The 21,590-nt window shown below is 37.8% G+C and overlaps 1 protein-coding gene across 8 annotated transcripts in view; it reads left to right on the plus strand.

The window, feature by feature from the left end:
• LOC103137307 (LIM and calponin homology domains-containing protein 1) overlaps positions 1-21,590 on the plus strand; it is an 80,115-nt gene that overhangs the window by 36,487 nt on the left and 22,038 nt on the right. For 7 of the 8 annotated variants that reach the window (XM_016670915.1, XM_016670916.1, XM_016670917.1 and 4 more), the window contains exons 3-7: positions 1,397-1,466; positions 7,278-7,384; positions 12,734-12,764; positions 16,828-16,938; positions 18,090-18,288. In XM_016670915.1, the coding sequence (XP_016526401.1) occupies positions 1,397-1,466; positions 7,278-7,384; positions 12,734-12,764; positions 16,828-16,938; positions 18,090-18,288 (518 nt within the window). Of the gene's footprint in view, positions 1-1,396; positions 1,467-7,277; positions 7,385-12,733; positions 12,765-13,121; positions 13,402-16,827; positions 16,939-18,089; positions 18,289-21,590 lie in introns of those variants that run through there. The other variant, XM_016670921.1, reaches the window with a different exon arrangement.

Here is a 21,590-nt window from a genome sequence, read left to right on the forward strand (position 1 = left end):
ATTGCACTTCCTACCACAGTGCAAAAGCATGACTGTTAGGTCTAAATCCCCACTTAGATATGAATCTGTGTGTGCATGGCTGTTTGTCCCGTGTGTGTTTGTGTTGCCCTGTGATGGACTGGTGACCTGTCCAGGGTGTAGCCCGTCTCTCGCCCGATCACAGCTGGATATAGATCAGGAACGCTGTAAGGATTAGCAGGTATAGACCATGGAGGGATGGATGATGGACATAAACAAGTTGGTGTGTAATCACAGCTTGAAAAGGAAATGAAACAGTATCACAAGTGCAAACCTACTTAGACAGAACTGCCTAGCTATGATTTAAACATGGAGCCAAAGTTGCTATGGAATACTTCAGATGAATGCATGCTTGTGTTAGAATGGCCCAGTCAAAGTTGACCCTAAAATCTCACACTTGAGAAGTGAGCTATTTGACAAAGATTTGGTGAAAATGTTAATTTCAGAGATGTTCAAACCTAAACCTGTCAGATGTACCTGAAAGACTGTAACTGTGACTGGAGTGAAAGTTGGTTCACAAAGTCACCTTTCAGATTTGCGTTTGTAAAACATTCTCATAATCTATATATACTTTCCCTTCTGCTTCATAACTATTCTTCACTGTATGTTGGCCTTTTACATAAAATTCTGCTAAAATTTACAGGAAAAAGTTCAAGCAGAGTGAATATTTTTGCAAAGCATTATAACTGTACATGTACATTTTGTTCTGCTGTCTGACATTTGTTCTGTTAGAAAAGCTCAAGAAAACCCAACAGTCTTGTTATAATGCAACATTGGACACATTGGGTTTAAAACAACATCCTCTATCTTGATGTATGCCAGTATTTGTAATTATCAAACACCCTTGAATAGATTTAATTAACAAATTGTAATGTCTAGTATTCCTTTTTTATTTGGTAACTATCTGCAGCCTGAGCTCCTTTATGGAAGAAAATAACTGTATTTCCTCAAAACACTTTTGTCTAAGTTATGTCTGATTGTGAACATGTTGGAGTTTGAAATTATTTCGTGGCGTGGTAACCAAAGGGGGTAAACGATCTGTTCCCACTTAGGAACATCTGTACCTTTTTAAAACGTATGGCAGTCAGAGTTCAAATTTTACAACAGTTTTATGAGTTTGACCTTCTTAATCCACTAAGTTCAAAGGTTAAAAGGAGAAGCGCAGACCCAGTTCTCTGATTTAGGGCCTTTATCTTTATTAACCTTCAAGAAGGCACTATGAGGCCTTGAGGTTGTTTGCACAGACTCTTTGTTCTCAACATTTGAGCATTTAATCACAACTTGCTATCAGCTCCTGTTTCAAGTTGGGATTCTGCTTTTCTCTAAACTCACTTGAAGATCCTTATTGATTACTTTGTATTTTTGTTCTTTTCATGAGGTTACTGAGCTCCATTAGACCTGGCTTGGTAAAGAAAATTAACCGACTGCCAACACCAATAGCTGGCCTGGTAAGTTCTTCTCTTTTATATTCAAATTTACAGCCTGTCAGCATGAACTTAGAACAACCTCTGGGCATGCCTGCATGTTTCCCATACTTCTGGTAGCTATTTGTCATCTTTTTAATGTAAGCCCTCCTTTTCTGCTTCTGTTTCTTTAATATAATCTCCAATAGTTGGTTGTCTAAAGGTAAGATTTTCTGTATCCTGTCATCATATTATATCATGTCAAGAACGTGCAAAATATATTTTGTGACTGGGTACAATGGTGAGATTTTAGGATTTGTATGGCTGTTTGGTACAATGGATTGAATAAAAGTCAACAAACCCCTGCCAAAATGTGAGGTTTTTGTAGTGTACAAAACTGAAACCAAAATGAATAATTTCAAAATGTGCTTTCTACTTCAGTGTCACATATATTTTGCATTATTCAACTGTAAATGCATGTATGCATTTACACTGTAAATGCGTGAAAACCCTTTAATACTTTTTTGAAACAAATTTCGTTTATTTTCAGCTTCCAGTTTTTTTCAGAACATGCTGTACCTGCCAAGAGTTATGCATAATCTGATTAATCATAAATAAAATTGTTTTAATTTTCAACCTTTTATGTAAATCCGTTATTTACGTATTTTCATTAAATTTGAAAACGTACGAAAATTCTCAGCATTAGACATGCAAGAGCTGCACAGTATGTCACAAATTGAAAACAATTTTTCTGTAAACAATGTTAATGATGTTACCTGATGGACATATCTCTGTATTCACAGTATACAAATAGACATCAGTATTTTTCAAGAGAAACTAATTCAAACCTCTAGGTAACATGCAAACATAGTTTAAGCTCTCTGTGTCGTTTCATGCTGTATCGTGAAGGGCTGAGATTGAAAAATGATGCATGTTTGTCTACTTTTGAAGCATTGCAAAGTGAATCACTGGCTTCAAAAGGAGTTGCATCTTAAGCTACCAGGAGTGCAGTAAGCTTCAAATTACAAATACCTGCAGGTGAATGATGTCAGGCTCCGTCTGATGACAGAAAATACATCCAGTCATGCGTGACAGCAAATCCTCATTCAGAAAGTCCTTCACTAAATCAGATTATCAATAAACATCCTGTCTGCTAACAACCTGGATCAATACATCAGTTTGTAACAAGCTCTGTCTCCCAGTTTTACACTGTCTTTATGTAACCGGAATACCTTTTTCATTCTAGATCTGAGAGAAGTTTCTTTTTCAGAAATATGAATATTACATGCTGTTGTCTGTGGTTGCTCTGGTTTCTCTGAGGAATTCTCAGTTTGAGTCTTTGAATGAGAGCTTGTGACTTGAAGAACATCTCAGCCCTGATAGTTTTCAGCTGAGTCTAGTCAAATACAGTGGAGTTCTTTCATTACGACCTATGACCTTGATTTGAATGAAGCAGCCATTCAAGACCGGCGCTCACAAATAAACCGAGACTAAGAAAGTTGATAGCATGGGAGCTCAACTCACTCTTTATTCACTTTTAAATTCCTGCCTTTACTTTTAAAGAGATACCAAGGGTTGCTTTCAAGTAAATTGTAAGAGTTAGTTTTTACTAATCTGACCTCTAACCACAGTTCAGAATGGAGGATCTCATATCTAGCCTTAATTTCTTTCACTGAATCAAAAGACTCCAAAACATGATTTTAAACCATGGTAATCATGATTGTCTTCAGAATCAAGTGGAAAATAAATTCTTTCTTTTCCATGAAACATTTTTACTCTTTCAAATCAACATGGATCAAATTTGGACCACAACTCTTTACATTATTGCATTAGTATAAACAGATTTCTTCAGGTTTTGCCTCAGTATTTTAGTCAGGCTGAGGCCTGGAGTTTGATTGAACCTTTTGGTTCTTTCTTTTTTCAGCCCTTCACTTTCAATTTGCTAGAGTGTTTAAGATCATTGTCATACAGATGGTGCAATTGTTCCAAGATGTAGCAGTCAGATGGATCTTACATATGTCTTTATCCTATAAGACACGTGTATATGGAGGAGTTTTCTTTCGACTCAATGACTGCAAGGGAGGCCTTGTCCTTTGGCTGCAAACCTCAAGTATGCTTCTAGGTGTTACTATAAAGCATTTTTATTTTTTAGTTCTATTCTTTTCTTTTAGGAAAATGAGGCTTCTTCTTTCAATCAGGCCACACTTGTTCAGTGTTTCTTTTTTCTTATTATCCTGTCATAAAATTTTACAGTTAGCATGCTAACTCTGGCCTTTAGAGTTTGCCATGTAGGTACGTGATATGGAGGGTTCCCAGTTTGACATCAAGCTGAATTTTCTGGGCAAATGCAGATCAATGAACTGTAGCAATATCTTGCAATATTGTTTTAATTCTTCCAAACACTAATGTCCAATGTGATTTTCAATATTATGGAGTAAGAAATGAAATATTGTCAATGAAGTTTGATCAAAACCTTTGCAACTCACATATAAGGGTTGTTGAATTTGTCAGGATTTAAAGTGAGGTATCGTAATTAGAAACTATTAGTTCTATGCTAAACCTTAATTTATTTTAGAACGTGGAGAATCATGGCTGAATCCAACATGTCCAGGGTGGGTGGATGGAGCTTCTTGTCTAAGTTGCTGCCAGCGAGTCTTTTCTGGATTTTCACATGCAGTACTTTATGATGCACTCTATTCTGAAGTGAGTAATGTTTGAAATTAGGAACAATCGCTTATTCGTTTATGAGTTTTGGGTGTTTGTGTGTTTTTGTGGTTTGTTTTTTATGTTATTTTTTTATTTTGTTTTCGTTTTTGTTGGTAGCTTTTGTGGTTCCCCACGGTTTTGCTTCATCGTTTTTATTAACTCTTAAATAACATTTAAAGTTATTCTGATCATTGTATTTTGTTAAATGCATCTTTTTTAAATATAATGTATCTGAAGCACAAATCACTGAAGCATAAAACAACATTACAAAGAAAACATCCAATCATTTACAGTAGTTGACTACACAATTACAAGACCAGAAAAACAGGAATTAACCATTACTAATTGGCCCAAAGGGACAATAAACAATCTACTGGAAAGACATGTTTACATAAGTAATTTGACATAAAAAGTAATGTTATAAGAACCCTACACCTTCAGGGGCTTTTTATGTCTGAACAATGGGTCCCTTTATTCTCTCTGAGTTTCATAATTCTGTTGCTTTTGCACACTTTTCTCCTTTGTCTTGGCTGTGATTATAGAGGTGAGAAACGCATAAACAAGGAGTTTGCTGTTATCTGCCCCATCATAATAAAACACAGCCCTCCCCCCTTCCTCTTCCTGTTTGGAGACTAATGGGAAAATGAGTCTCTGTGGGGTTTAGACAGTTTTGTAATTAGAACAACCACCTCATAGCTTTGGCAGTTTGACCTCTGTGACTGCAGTGGCTGTTTCCAGCCTACTATGAATTCTCTTGTGTTTTTCAGTGTAAATAGACATTTCAGCGAGGGATCCCCTTCTCATTTTCAAAAAGCATTCCTTGCCAGTTATGCAGATCATTTAAAGCTGGTATTTTAACAATAATGATTCAAATGGCAAGATCAGTTTTAAATTCCAGCTAATTTGATTTTTATTAAAAACGTGTGCTTCTTGGGGCGCAGTGGGTAGAGCGCGAGACCCATGTTCACAGGCCTCCTATCAATCTACTGTGAAATAAAGGTCAATAAGGCCAAAAATACCTATAAAAAATGTGCACTCCTTTAGTATCTTGAGATTATCTGTTTTTCAGAGTTTGCTGCGTGAAGATGAAGTTTTCGCTCATTTAGTTTTAAAATGTTTAACGTGTTTGAAACAATGCTTTTTTTTTTCCTGACAAGCACTATTGGAATTGAGCATTTGATGCCTTGCTTTATTTTATCTTTTGTTTTGGAACAATTTCCTTTGTTTGCTTTATAAATTATATTTGATGCTTTAATTACGTTGGTTTGTTATCTTTTGAGAGAAGCCCGTCTCATTGCCTGCCAGAAACAAACTTCTTGGTTCATCTGAAATTATTTTGCTTTCTGCCAGGCCTATAAATAATAATCTTAAATTATGTGGTGTGTCATTTTGCTATACAGGAAGTCTGACTTGGTTTCCATTATGTTACCATATTGTTTGAGTTCTGCTGATTTTTTTAAGGTTAATTATTTTTTTTGACTGAAGTAACCAAAACTTTTTGTTGACCTTTGACATTACAGTCTTTCTACAAACATATTCAGCTGTCACTCATCTGTGTGGGTAAACGCCCAGTTTCCTGCCTCCTGTATTACAGAACACCCAGCTCACATAGGGGCCCATCATTTTTTGCAGTTTGGTGCTTTGTCACTTGATACTGTCTGATTTTGTTATTTCTACACCCAGTGACCCCTGGTATGTAGATCAGAGATCATTGTTGATCTTACTTTCTGGCAGAGAATTTGTTCATGTTAAAAACTCCAAACTCCTTATTGAAAGTGGAATAAACTGAAGATTTATGTCAATATGTTAAAAAAATTGCAAAGGGATATTTTCATAATGACTTAATGGATTTATTTATTTTGGTTACATTTGTCTGTCGTGCAAGGTAAGGAAAAGTTTAACAGCCTTATTCAACCAGCTGATTGACAGTGTGTGGCAACAGGTGGGGGAAGGGCACATGCACAACTCTACATGCAGCAGGAGAAAACTGGTTACTCCAACATTTCTGTGGCATCTGATTAAAAGGACTTGAAACCAACAGAGAAGGATGATGGATGTGCTGATACTCTAAAAAAAAAAAATAATTTTGTATGCGGTGCAGTTGATCCCAGCGTTAGTGTTCCCTTTCTGAAGTTAAACTGGTTGAAGAAACTGCTGAGCCTTTTTGTGGAGAGATATGTGTGTGTATCAATCTGTGGGTGGGGTCCCCCCACCAGGAGAGCACAGATGGCCCCGTCCCAAAAACACAGGAAGCTGCAGGGTGGGTTTGGAGGCAATGTTTTGCTCCAAGTGCAAAAGGACCGTGAGAACAAGTGTTTTCCATGCTGTGCTTATGTTTGCAGCCATGCAAGTGTAGAAAACTAAAATATCCATTTGCTCAAAGTTTTGCTGCAAATCCCAAAGGGTGCACTTAGATCCACTTTTTCATATATAACATGAATAACCTCATGTTGGATATAAATATGATCATATAAGAGGGAAATGGGGCTTAGGACAACCGAGGTGAAGAGGAAATGGTGACACCCTTAGAGGGAAAGAGAGGGAAGGGCTTCAGTTGTAGCCCTCTGAAAGAAGCACAAAGAGAGCTGGCAAGAGAGGGGGGGAGAACCTGGGAACATGAGAGAACTTGACTCAGGTTGCATCCAACAAAGACATTGTCAGAGCATACACAGGAGAAGAGCGAAGGACTGCAGCGATCGGGGCAGAGTGAAATCTAAGCAATGGAGGAAAGGAATGACCAATGAGAAAGGGGGGCATGATGACGGGTTATAAGGGTGAAAATATTTTTCTCAGATCAGAAGCTGAAGAATGAAAGTTGGTGGAATCTAAAAAAAGATGTTCCCAACTTGGGCATATAACCTTTCATTCAACAGGTATTCATATTTTCATTCTAACCAGAGACGGGTGGCTTGTTTGGCTTAAGGATGCAGAAAACTTCAGATTTTTAACATAACTTTGATGTTAAACTTGTCTGGCTGGCCTGAAAGCTCAAAAAGCTTTTTCATGTATTTATGTACAGGAAATACTAATAATGACTCGATCACAGTCATGAGCTACTCTTGAATATTGCAGTTTATTGTTATTACTAAGACAGACTGGTTAATTGCATCCTTTTATTTTTGACCTGCCGTTTGTTTCCTTTCTGCACAGGACAACCTGAGTGTTTTTCTTCGAGGCTGTGAGGAGTTGGGACTTAAAGGCTCACAGCTGTTTGACCCAGGAGACCTGCAGGACACATCCACACGTCCTGCTGCCAGGTAAGACTCAAAGAAGAGGATTCTTAGAGAATCCCTGTCTCTAACTTTTTGGGGGAGCAAAATGAATTTACGAAGCTGGACATAGACAACAACATTGGTAGCCTACAAGGTACTTGTTAAGCTTAAGGTGCTGTATTGATATTAGCTAGTCATCCTTTAGCTAACATTATCTGCATCCAACAGCTTTACTCAACTCAGTCGGTTAGCTTGGGGGAAAACTGTGAAAAGGTCTTTGCGTTTTGCTGGTTTGCTGCCGTGATTCTAACAAACCTACGTAGCTCCGCCCAGCAGCAGCAGGTCTCCTTCACTGCCGCACGGTGTAAACCCAGCACAAGCATTGTAGCGCTCATGTTGCGTTTAAAGGCGGCTTGGAAAAACAGGTTACGACACGTTAACAATGGATTAAACGGTTTTAACTGCTGATAAAAGTGACAGAGGACACAGATATGGGAAGTGTGGAAGCCTCTACTGTATCAAATTGACATAGGAATAACAGAGAGTTGGCCATTCTAAGGTAAAAACCCAGCGCATACAGTGTTCATGTTTTGTTTTTGTTTGTTTGTTTTTTTCATCCAGTCGGCTTTCCGGCTCTCCCACAGTTTGGGAACCTCTGAATTAGACTATGATTGAGCTTTCCAGCAACAATATTTGTTTCACATCAAATCATATGTGCAACAATGGATAAATGTATGAAAAAGAATCTGTGATGCTGCGAGGGCGTTTGTCTTTCAAAGGCCTGGGAGCAATGGTAAAATGCAAGGCGTCATGGATCTCTGCAATACTGGAAGATTTTAAATAAACATCTGGTGGCCTCTGCCAGGAAACTCCGAATGAGGCATCACTGGATCTTCCAGCAGCATAAGGATCAAAACAGATGGCCAGTTCAACAATACGTGTTGTGCAAAGCTTAAACTGCAGAGATACAAGTAATTCTTCCACCAGTGATTTTCATAACATAATTATTTTTTGTATAATAATTAATCTGTTTAATATAATAGAAATTAAAAGATGTTTCAACTTTTAATTGCAACAGAACTTTTAAATGCTTTTAAGCTTTCGACTTTTAAATGCAACAAAACAATTTCATCTTAAATTTTCACACGTCTTTACCTGGGATGCCAACAAATGTGTCTGTTTCTTTAACAGGAAATGAGTTGAGATCATGGAATAAATGTTTGGATATGTCCTAATTGGCCGAACCTTTGATCTTTACCTCAAATGTCCTCTGATTCTGAGATGTGTGGTTACTCTTCCATGCTTTCAGGTTATGTTTGAAAATTTTTACAGAATCTCCAGAGGACTGTATGAACTCTGGGGTCAAATATTGACTGCAATTTTAAACTTCTGTCTCTAATCTAGCAAAAAAAAACAAAAAAAAACGATGATGCATGTGCACAGTAGTTACTTTTGTACAAGTGTAAATAAAATTTCCACCTGGAAATTCTATGTCTTACTATAAACCAGTGGAAATGGCACCTCAGTTTCTTCTCATGTGTGACTTAAAGCTACAGACTTCCATTGTTCCTCAGTGTTGCAAAAAATATTAGTACGCTTGCATATAGTAGTTTTTTGGCTCTCCGTAGAAGAGTTAATGCGCTGAAGGAAAGATGGAAGCACTCTATCATACTTTCTCATCCATTGGTGAATCTGTGTGAGTCTACTGAGGCACAAAACTCAGAAATTGCTGAAAGTCTAAACCTGCAGCTGGGAAGGGTGGCCTCTCTCAGATTTGTGAGATGTGTCATCCATGCTTGTTTGCAACCTCTCCATCTTGTTTGTTACAGCCAAACGTACGGTCAGCATCTAATGAAATTATGCTTTGCGGAGCCTGGTTGATTCTCTCCAAACCAGTAATTTATATTTTCTTCTTTGTGTCATTTTAAAAGTTTGTGTGTTGTAAAACTCACACAAACTGGAATTTATCAGACAGGGTTGCTTCTCACAGAGGCAAACTTTATAACCACAAACTGTGGAATTATTTATGAGGAAAAATTCAATAATTCAGTTTTATCTTGAATATTTTTTTAAAAAGCAACTAGAACTTTCTGACTTTGGATCTCTGCTGACTGTATTTTGTGCTCACACTCACTTTATTGCAGCAAAATCTGATTTTCCAATATGGCAGTAAGCAGTCGCAGCTGGTCAAATTGAAAATGAGCCAGTTCAGGTCACAAGCTGAGAAATCAATGCGTCATAGATACAGGAATAGTTTCTGTTGTGGCTATTAAATATGGAATGAGTTATCTATTTTATTCAGCTTTATACAGACTGAAGGCCACGGAGCACTTCAGCTGTATGTCAACAGAAAGCTTTTGTTAAACACTGATTGTGCTTTTTTTTCCCCGTCTCGTGCTGTCAGTCAGCCCCCATTAGACAATCATGCAGTTCACAGCAACATAAATTAGTAAATGACAGTGAAAGGAAGTTTGGACAAGCCTGTCGATGCAGAAACAATGGCATGTCTGTTTGACACAACTGGTCTCTGTCAACGTACAACAAAAGGCTTTGCATCACTCACTCAGCCATGACTCCTGCTTTGTTGCTTGGTAACAAAACCAAGTGCATGTTATGGTTTATACATGCAGTGTAAGTGTTTGTGTGAATGTGCAGGTGTCTCTCGGTGTGCTTGGCATGCTCTGTTCTGATGCTAAATGTGTTTAACAGGGTTTCATTCACAGAAGGACTTAGGAAGCTGCTTCTGCAAGTCAGATGAGAGGATAAGTGCTAATCTTAGCTGTAGTCGGGAGCAGCTGCTTTAGGGATTCTGTCAGGACGAGGGGATCTCTGTATGTGTAGAAACTAATGTTTACATAGGTTTTACAATGAAACATGTTTGTAAATGTCTGTTTTTTCATTATTTGGAGATATTTACATCCACATGGATGTAACAATCCATTATTTGTCAGTTTGTATTTTATCAATAGCATAAAAATTAATAACTCTTTATTTTTACTTTACACATTACTTTGCACATTTTCTAAACAAACTTATTTCATATAGAATTATATATAGTAAATTCTGATTTGAAATCAGACCTCATTCTTTTACTTTTATAGGGTCTTGTTTAGAATTGATAGATTTATCTTTTTGAGAGTTGTCTGCATATTTGTGAGTAAAGTACCTCTTGTTAGCTGCAGCTGAAAGGCACTCAACCTGGGTATGCAAAGCTAGTAAAATCCAAGTAAGATTTGTTCGTTAGGTTCCTTCACGCCCTCTTTCTTGGGTGGGTGTTTCTTTCTGTGAGTATGGTTGTTTGTGGCTGGTTTATTTATTCTTTCTGTCTTTCTTTAAACAAAACCAAAAAGACAATGGAAGTCTGCAGCATTAAGTTGGATCTGAGAGGAAACTGAGGTGTCATTGTTCCAGTGACCCTGTGCTTTTTCCAGTGGTTATGTAACCCTGTGCTGTTCAGGATGCTGTTTTCTTGTCCTTCAGTGACAGGAGACGCACTGCTTCACTGAGGAGGAATTTACTCTTCTGTAAAAAGACGTTTGATCTAAGAACTGGTTGTCCAAGCTCATCTCAGAACATGAAGTGTGTAAAATGTACAAAATATGTTACCCTTATGTGTGAATATTTTTATTAATTCTCTTATAGATCACATCTTATTAATTTACAAACACCTAACTGAAAAAAGTAATTCACCAAATGTATTTTAAAAGTCTTTTAAACACATTTGGATGCATGGTAAAAATGTGCTTAAAGATAAAAATTATGTACATAAAGATTTGTTTGCCTTTTTAATAAAAACAAAAAACAAAGGGAAATTAAAAACTCCACATCTCTGAAACCTTGTTCAACTTTGACACTTCTCCATAAAATCCCTGACTGACGGGTTAAAAGGGACGTAATGTAACGGATGTATTCTTTAACTGTAGCCTCTATGTGAGCTAATGTCTTGTGGAATGTGAATTATTTGTGCATCATCTGAGTGATGGCAGAGAAAAAGCAGCTTGTCTTCATCTGTTAGACTGACAGAGAACCAGGATGAACAAAAGAAGAAGTGTTTATGGATCATCCCCTGCAGCTACTTCTTCTTCCTCACCTTCAATCTCACTGTTTGTTTCTCTGGTCTCTGGGAAACTCGAATACCTGCTATTTAGGTGTCAGTTACCTGCTGAGTGAGTTTGACCTGGAGCCTCCTTAGAAACATACTCATAATGTAGGAATTTGGTTATATTACTGCAACCCAGTATTCATCCTTAAAGTTATGGTTTACTTCTTAAACCTCAAGCATGAAATGAATCTGTCTTCTGCAATTTCTTAACCTTTTGTAACTTGTGCACATTTATTATTTTATGTGTTGCAGTTATTCATGTGTTGCAACAACAAACAAAAACATAAATTTTGAAAAATGTTAATTGTGGAGAAATTACAATAAAACCTTAAAATTTATCATTTTCAATAGTTTCTTTTTTATTGCATCCATTTCATTTGGCATGATATAAAGATAACTGAAATGTTTGGTAAAATATGAAAAATGTCTTTAGTATTTTTAGTAGGGCTGTCCTGATACAGATGATATTTAACTCTAATACTGATCAAACTCATTTAAGACATGAGCCGATACCAAGTTCCAGTTCAATACTTTGTTAAAGTTTTTATTAAATAATACATAAAAATTATTTTAAACTTGGAAGCAAGTTGGAAGCTTTAACATGTAGTTGAATTAATCAGTGCAACACCAGTGCCATTCAGGATGCTGAATGTTGCATTTCTTTTTCCTGTCATCTGCTGAATGTCTTGCTCATAATAATGAAATAAGTAAATGTTGTTTTCTTCCCTCAGCACTGGTGTCCCAACTGAAAAGATTTGTCAGTATCACGTCATAGAGCTTATGTACGATAAATTCACTGATCAAAAAAGATTTTTCAGCCATTCAGTGGAGTTAAAGTAAGGTTCATTAATTAATTAAAATTTAGCCAGTATACCAAGCTATTAAAATCAACCTAGATTAATGTTTGACCTTTTTACAGGTAGAAAATTTTTGTACATTCAACAAAGAAGAGATTTTCTGCACATTTGAAGTTTTTTTTTTCTTCACTTAACCTAAAGTCTAACAAGGACATTTGGCTGACTTAGAGAAAAGTATTTCCTGGAGGTAAATGACTAATGTGAGGCATTCTTGTTCACTACAGGGCTGATCAAGCTGAAAACAATCTGATTCTGATCATTAGCAATTTATCTGAGTGTATGTCTATTATTTCACACTTGCTGATTAAAACTGAAAAACAAATACTCTGAAACTGCTGAGTAAAAGGTGAAGTAACGGTTCTAGTACATTAGTCTTCCCTGAAATCTGTGCAACCTGTATTCCAATTCCTCACACATCTCTGTCTTTTTCTCCAGGGGAAGCGACTGCAGCCGAAGGCTCAAGAATGTAAGTGTTGCCATTGGATTAGATTGTTGTAATTTGTTTGTGAGCTAAATGCATGATTGGTTTTGAAACCAGTATTTTGACACACTGTCTGTTTGGACTGCTGTGACTTTGTTTCCATCTTCCTTTTCTGTTGAGTCTAATTAGGTTTGTTAAATTTCATGGAGTTACTATCTGTGTTGTCAGAAAACATTTCTCTCCTGCAGAAATGGGATTTTAGTAACCTTACTTTCTTTATTATCTGCTCCAACATAGCTCTCGCTCTTCTTTTTTTTTAATGGCTCTTTAAGAAGCAGAAGGTGCTGTGCTAGCCCTGCCCACTCTGCAGTCGGAGCAGTTCCACTCGTTCTCCGTCCCTTCACTCTCTCTGTGATGCTGGTGTGCACTGAGCAAGTTCATATGTGTGACATTGCAGAGCTCACCTCTCCTGCTGGCTCATTTAGCTGACTAAACACATTGAGTCTCTGCTGTGTTAGCCAGCATTTACAGCTGCAGAGGAAATGATTCTCAAATTGCCAGTCGATGATGCTTTAGCTCGGATCTGCTTGTGTGACGTCCACTGTGGATTTGCCTTGCACACTGAAGACTGAGGACTAGGATTGGACAGGGGCTGTCTCTGCAGCGCATCAAATATTAAGAGGTGAAGAATCTGCTGTGAGAAGAATCTGCTGATGTGGTCATAAAGCTGTTTAGCAAACAGATTTGATGTTATGTTGAAAAGAGTCTGCCTGGAGGAGTGGAATATCACTGCATTGGTTATGTGCTTGTTAAGCAGGAGAAGATGTGAACAGCCAGTGGAGCGTTTTTTGTTTCTTTGTATTGGAAACCACACTTAGTGTGGGTTAAAACATAAGTACTCATGTGAATAGTTGTTCACATCCCAGTTGATTTTATTTTTGTTTTTTGGTGCTTGGCGACCGTATCTTTCCACTAGATCCTCGTTGACAGGCCATATGTCACAGCAGACAGCTGCTGAAACTGATGAGGTAAAGTAAGTGTGACACACTTCTCTCTCTGAGGCCTCTTGTTGATTTTGCTGCCACTCAAAACTCCACTGACTCGTTTTAAACAAATGTTTCCTTTCACCTGGTGCTTCTCAGCGCTGATGTTGGAGTTTTGGTTTGACAGTTGTCAGCTCGTTGGTTTGGTGTTTCTTGTGTAAATGGTGCTAGAACAGACATATGATGCTTTTCACTATGGTTTTGTATTTGGGATCAATGTGGATCTATTTAGAGCTCAATAGTGAACATGTGGAACACATTTGGTTGCGACCTACATTCACTGGAGATTTGCCCATTATGCTGGTGACACTGGAGTGCTGTACTTTGCTGAGCTACATGATGCTTGTGATAAGGTTTAAAGGTCATCGCTTCTCACAAGTTTTCTTTTTCTGTTGGTTTCAGGCTTTTAGCTTATGGTAGATGGGTAGATCAGTGGTTCCCAAACTTTTTCTCCTGGGCCCCCCCAGCGGTTTCCAAACATTTTCTGCCCCTCCCCCCCGTGCCCTATGCTGTCTGGTTGAACGGCGTGTGTGTGTGGGGGGGGATTCTTAGAGACTTAAAAAGTTAGAGACTCCCTGTCTAACTTTTTTGGGGGGCAAAATAAATGTACATAGCTGGACATAGACACCAACATCGGTAGCCTACAGGCTACTTGTTAAGCTTAAGGTGATGTATTGATATTAGCTATTCATCTTTTAGCTAACTTCACCTGCATCCAACAGCATCACTGAACTCAGGCTGTTAGTTTGGGGGAAAAACTGTGAAAAGCTCTTTGCGTTTTGCTGGTTTGCTGCCGTGATTCTAACACACCTGCGTAGCTCCGCACAGCAGCAGCAGGTCTCCTTCACAGGTGTAAACCCAGCGCGAGTGTCGTAGTGCTCATGTTGTGTTAAATGTGGCTCGGAAAAACAGGTTACAACATGTTAACAACGGATTAAACAGTTTTAACTACTAATAAAAGTGACAGAGGACACAAATATGGGAAGTGTGGAAGCCGCTACTGTATCAAATTAACATAGGAATAACAGAGTTGGCCATTCTAAGGTAAAAATCCAGCATATACAGCGTTCATGTTTTGTTTTTTTGTTTTGTTTTTCTTTCATCCAGACGGCTTTCTGCGCCCCCCGTGCAATGGCACCGCACCTCCCCAAGGGGGCGCGCCCCACAGTTTGGGAACCTCTGGGGTAGATGATGAAATTCACTACCAAAATTGATAAATGTATAAAGTGAATGAAAATAAATCAGAACAGCAGTCAAAAGTCATCAAAGACGTTTTGGGAAACCAATCTGTTGAACTGGTGCAAAACACATCCACCATAGAACTCAGTGGTATTATTGACTCCTGCCCCAATTTGAGTTCCTAAATCAGAAGATTTGAGACCTTTCAGACTGGCACTCTACAGAGAGACTTAAAAGTTCTGTCATTAGCCTAGAGAAATATTGAACTTCATGGAGATGATCACAAAAAATAAGATTTAAAAAAATATCACTTCTTAAGCTTTTAATTAGTTAATTTACAAATGGTATGTTCTCCACTAAGTACTTCTGACCTGTTACTCAAAATAAAGAACTCATTGCATTTAAAGTTCACTCAGGATCACAGCAAGCGACTCATTTGGCGTCATGCTTCCCTCTGATCAGCAGGCCCAACCCTTTGCTTGTCCTCTCTGTGTATTTGAATGGCAGAAGCTGTTTACATTGACGGTGCCACTGCAATTACCACATTAAGCCTGGCTGAGCCTTCTTATCAAAGCTGTCCCTGTGGAGTACAGGTTGACATGGACACTGTAAATATAGCTGGAATCACCCCGCCAACAGTGCTAAAGGTGCAGCCCTGTGTGATGTCAGCCTCAGTCTGTACATTCTGCATTTTACACATTAAGCTGACTGCAAAGAAACTTCCAATGACTTCTGCTTTGTTTCCTCTTTCACACTCAGTGGATCCCTGGATCATTGGGTTGCAAATGGTCCAACTAAACAGCAGAGTAGTCCAGCTACTTGTTCTGTAATGTTTCTGTAGTCAAAGAGAGGCAAAACTGACCCAATAATTTATTCAATAAATCACAGTGGCCAATTCAAAGGTCAGTATACGAGTCATAGAGCTGTGTGTGACTTACCTGAACTGCTGAAACAGTGCGTTTGTTGATCATTTTACCAAATCGACAGTGAATCCCTGTTCGCTGGCGCTAGGGACCAAGACTACAAACAGAAATCTTTCATCTAGTATACTTGAGACCACATCTAAAACATGTTTTTTTTACAAAGTACTGTACTTTTTTTTTTTATTTGTAAAAGCTGCACTTAAATTTTTTGAAATGTAACTTGCATGTTATATAATGTTGATGATTGTAAACCATTCTGCACTTCCTTGTGTAGGCAGCAAACCTCCCACCCACTATGAAAATCATATCATAAAGGATTGTCTTTCAAGGCACGCCTACACCCAAATTTCCTGCACTGCTTAGTGATTGTTAATCTTTTTTTTTTTTTAATAATTTTAGACTTTTCTAACTTTGAGAGAGTGATGATATTTTTCCACAGGGTATTCTTTAAGTTTGAAAAGCCAGAAAAGACTCACTGGCAGCAAATTGTGAGACAAGAAGCTCTATCCACCCACCCTGAAACATGTTGGATTCAGCTATGATGCTCCATGTTCCCAATGAAATTAGAATTTCCTTATGGTCAAGAACTAAGACCATAAGTTTGATAATTTAAGCACAAAATAAGTTAAATCATAAAAATAATATTTTTGATTAATTAAAATAGCACTCACTATAAACTCTTGAGAAATTCATAACATGCTTTGTATGAATTAAGCATAAACTACTACTTATGTTGGTGGCATAGGTATTATTTTGGCACACCAAAATAATATTCTTTTAATCATTTATAGTATACTGGACGTAAATATATCTGATTCATTTGATATCTGCTAAGAGGAGAGCATTGAAAGCTTTGTTGGTTTGATCAGGCATATAAATCTGTTTGTTCCATGCTTACCATTATCCCAACAAACCAGATGTCACTTGAGTTTTGTGATAATTTGATCCATTTCTCCCCTGCAGGTTTTAATCACCATCTACTGGCTCGGTCGCGCTGCCAACAGCTGCACCTCCTACAACGGGCCCACGCTGGACCTAAAAGAGTTTGAGGGCTTGCTGTCACAAATGCGAAAGGTCTTTAAAGTCGTATTTTAATGAACCATAATGTTTTTAGTATTTTATTATATTAATATGTTGATAATCTCAGTATGAGGAAGTTTACTTCTAACCAGTATGGCCAGAAATGAGACACAAACAGTCTCTGCTGTGTCACTTGGTTCAGGATTCAGTAAAGGAATGTTTTTGGACCTCTTGATGTCAGGAAATATTTGAGAAGTGATCTCAGAGAGATGACAGCATCAACCACCTGAGGTCCAGTCATGACCTTCATAAACTAGATTCCTCTGGAAATCCTGCTGTTGCTGTCCAGAAGGACGGAGTGATATTAGAATTGGTTTTGCAAATCTTCCTGTGACAATCATTCATACCCATGATGTCACCCTGCCTGAAATTTCTTCCACATTGTCACATCATTTCTCTGTCTATTAAACAGATGAATTACTGCCAAGTCAGGAGAATTAGTTTACCAGATGTTCATATGTGGCATATGGACAAAACAAAACCTTTTTTTCCAATAAATAAAATACTGGAATAACAGGGGAGTTCCATAAAACTGCAAAATTTATTCACTTCTGATTGGCAACACATTATACTCAATGCTTCCTTTATTTATTAAAGCTGAGTGAAAAGCCTGAACCAGGTGAATCTGACTGCACCAGAAGGAAGGAAGCCTTTATATCCCTGGTCATTCTTATATGACCAAAACAAATAACGAATATGTCACTGTCAAACACAATTCCCACCCACTGTGGAACGTTCAATACAGAGATTTATGCAAGGCTGGAGAAGCTATAGCAAAGTGTTATGGGGTCAGGAAAAGGAAGTCATTTGGTTGACAGGAAAGGTCTTTCTCCACCTTCCACTAGTACCAAAGACACATTTCAGCTGTCAGCAGAAAAAGGGGAAGGTCACTAAGGCGAAGAGAGAGTAATGAGAAAGGATGTAGGCAGAAGATAATGAGGATATTTTGGAAAGGTTGTTGACTAAACAGATGTGGGAGGACTGTGGAATTATCTGAGAGGTTTCAAAGTCTAAAGTGTAACATTTAGACGCTGGATTTCTTTTAATAAATTGGATTAAATTATATTTGTTTCACCCTTTTCTTTAGTTCACATTTTAGAAACCAAAAAGTCTGATTGTGTTTTTCCTATTTCCTCATAATGTAGGAGGCAGAGGCGGCAGAAAGTCCTCAACGCAGCATTCGGGACAGTGGCTACATCGACTGCTGGGACTCTGAACGCAGTGACTCGCTCTCCCCGCCACGCCACGGACGCGAAGATTCATTCGACAGCCTGGACTCCTTCGGCTCGCGCTCGCAACAGACTCCGTCGCCGGATGTCCTGGTCCCACGCGGCAGCAGTGATGGTAGGATATCATCCATCTCTCTTTGTTCAGAATGTTTGCATACAATGAACCACTGGTACTCTGGCGGGCCATGGACCACAGCGTAACCCCACTAGCTACTAGCTATTGTAGTGAAAAGGTAAAATATATCAGTATTTGAGATATAAAAATGCATCTCTCTAAGCATTTTTAGACTCAAAATATACCCTAAAATGTTTTAATATTCATAGTGGAATCTGTCTGGGCACTACTGCAGGAGCCAAGTCTTCCTCATCTCCTCTTCTGGGGCAAAAAGCAAAAATATATAAGGGGGCAAATACTTGTATATGTAGCACGTAGCAACCCAAACGTCAAAGCAGTTTTTATTGTTTTTGCTGAAATTACAAAATGTGTTGGAAAGTTCTTCAGGTTTTTATGATGCCAAACTTAACCATCTGCTGCAGCTAACTGCTGTTCACTGCTACACTGTTTAAGTAGTGCCTTTTAAAGTTTAACAGCAGCTTATAAAAGCCTGCAGTAGTCGTCATGATGTTATTTCTATTGCCAAATTGCATGAGAGACAATTCAGAGCAACACTTAGCGTCCTGTTTGTTTCTCCTTCTGGGAAGAGCTATCAGACTGTAGTTCTCTAAATCTGCCTTACTTGTTGATAAGTTTAACTAAAAAAATAAATAAAAATACACACGGTCTCCATCAAATAAAAAAAAAAAATAGGAGGTTTGTAGTCTCACAAATTTAAAGGCAAAAAAATGACAAACAGAAATCCTTAATCAGTCTGAGAGATCATGTTTTCATCCTGTTAGGTTGCTGCAGTAAACCCAAACTGCCCTGAAGATTTATCTAACAGATCTTACTGCAACAGTTTCTTCTAATCAATTTCTCTGAGCATGAAGCTCAAGGTGATTTGTTATTCTGTCAAGCATCTTGTATTCATATTCTTTAACACCAGAGTTTAAAAACTTTGTAATAGGTGATGAAGTACAGGGAAGCAGAATTTATCCCTGAAAAACTATATGGCATTACTTTACCTAGTTAGAGCTGTGTAATAGGTATTGCTGGGTGTATTTTATCAAAAAATGTATGTTCATTAAAACACAAATCTTCAAAAATGTAGATGTGATTGAATACAAAAAAAACAACAAAGAGAAGCTTATATCTGTGATCACCCAAATGCATGAAATCTTGACTCACACTGTGAACAAATGCATCCATTTACCAACATCCATACAAACGTGCCAGGTTTTCCTGCCGTGACCTTCAGACAAAGTTCTTGCTTTTTTCATCAATGAAAATTGACTTCACCCTGAGTAACCAGGGGACAGATGGAAGAGTTTAATTCATCCTTTGAATGAAATTCAATATTGGCAACATGGTTTTGTCTCTGCCAACTTTGGATGTTGATACAACTCTGATACATGAGGCTGCCTTTGGGGAGCTCGCATAATACAGTTTTAGCTAATTCCCTCATATTGATCATAGAAAATCGATTCAGTTAAGCAATTAAACCTTATCCTCTGAACAAATATTTAAAATCTGAAAAACGGGTATTTCAGAAAAGATTTGATCCCTGGTTACATTGTATTTTATATTTGTGCATATTTCTGAATACAGAGTTTTTCACTCTTACTAAAATGGTCAGTTTATTACGTGTTACATAACAGGAAACGGATAGTACCAATTTTCGGCTGCCATTATAACCCATATAATAGCAGCTCAAAGTGAATAACTGGAATCAATTCATTCCACATCATCGGTCTTAGCTGTGGAAAGTTCTATAACTCTTTACTTGTGGACTTTCCATCATTTCAGTTGCTGTATTTAACACACTGCACCCCTCTACTCTTTTGTGGGAGTTTGTAGATGATGTTTGTAATCTGGTACAGTATAGCACTGACACATGAAACATTTTCCCTCAAGCCTCAGTGTTACCACATCTGCAGAGAGCACATCATCCCATGAAAACATATGTTGCTCCTTAAAGATGGATTTACATGGATGAAAGGGACACTCATGTTTCCTATTGATGGGTTAAAAGTCATAACCAAATCCTTCACAGTTGGAAGTGTGGATATCTCCAGGGCTTTTTGGTTGGAGCTTCATCTGTTTCAGACCAGAACTTTTCACAACTGTAATGTGACGTTTATTTCCGCTAACAGACATGGCTGCTTCCATATGTTTCTGATCAGAAATGAAGGACTGTTTTATGATTCAAATCTGATTGAAAGTTTTGTGTTTATAGTTAGGAAATGTTTACACCGAGTCACAGCTCACAGTCTGAGCACAGGAGCGCTACAAGTGAAGAGACAGTGGCACAAGTTTGTCTCAGCTGATCCACCGGTATCCATTTTACACTACTAATTTACTGGAGAGGTTTTCAAAATAAATGAACAAATCAAAGAGGAACCTACTGGTATGCCAGGAGTAAATTACTGGAATTAGACATGTGACTGTTTCAAAGAACGTGATTTTCATTCCTCTCCTCTGTGTATTATTAGAGGATTGAATTAGGACATATTGTGGAGGAATTTACCCCACACATTAGGGAAAGTCCGTGAGCAGTGCACTTCTGCAGAGCCAGGTGTTGAGAACAACATTAAAGACCCTGAAGTGGGTTTAAACTGTGAAATGGAGACAAATTGGCATCCAGAGTAAAATCTTGCATACTCTAGGCTAAAATGTCGTAAGCTGTACAATGTTAATTTAGTAATGATTTATGTTACTGTCTTTGTTTCATAAACGCAACCCATCAGCCTGTTTGGGTTTGATTGATGCTCAGTGGATGGAATGCATTGTATTTTATAACACGGTAAGATTGCTGTAAGGCTCATGACGTTTAGGAACTGAAGACTATAATCTGTAGATTTAAAGAAATGGTTTTCAGACATCTGCCATGAGGCTCATCAATTACAAGTGTCTTAAAATAATTTCATACCTTTGTTTTTCCCCCCTTCGCTCTGCTCCCAGTTATCCTCATCAATGACCGTTTACAAGATACCTAAATTAAACAAGACCTAGAAATGCATTACTCTATCTGAATTAAATTATATAGATAAAAAGTATGTATCAAGAAAAGTCTGAATATGATGTTTTAATCATATTACAGTTAGTCTATTTTTTGTGATAGACTAACATAAAGTAGCATTGGTTGATTATTTTTTGTTTGGTTTTGTAAAAAAAAAAATCAGAAAAAAAAATGAATTATTTTATTTAGTTGCACTAATTAAAAACCCCTTGGAATCTATAGCTAAGATGATTTTGGGGGTCTAGTATCTACTCTTATCTACAGAATAGAAATGGTTAGAAATACTTGCCTTTTTTACCAG

The sequence above is a fragment of the Poecilia formosa genome, unplaced genomic scaffold (genome assembly GCF_000485575.1).
Source record: "Poecilia formosa unplaced genomic scaffold, Poecilia_formosa-5.1.2 Scaffold39, whole genome shotgun sequence".
Classification (NCBI taxonomy): domain Eukaryota; kingdom Metazoa; phylum Chordata; class Actinopteri; order Cyprinodontiformes; family Poeciliidae; genus Poecilia; species Poecilia formosa.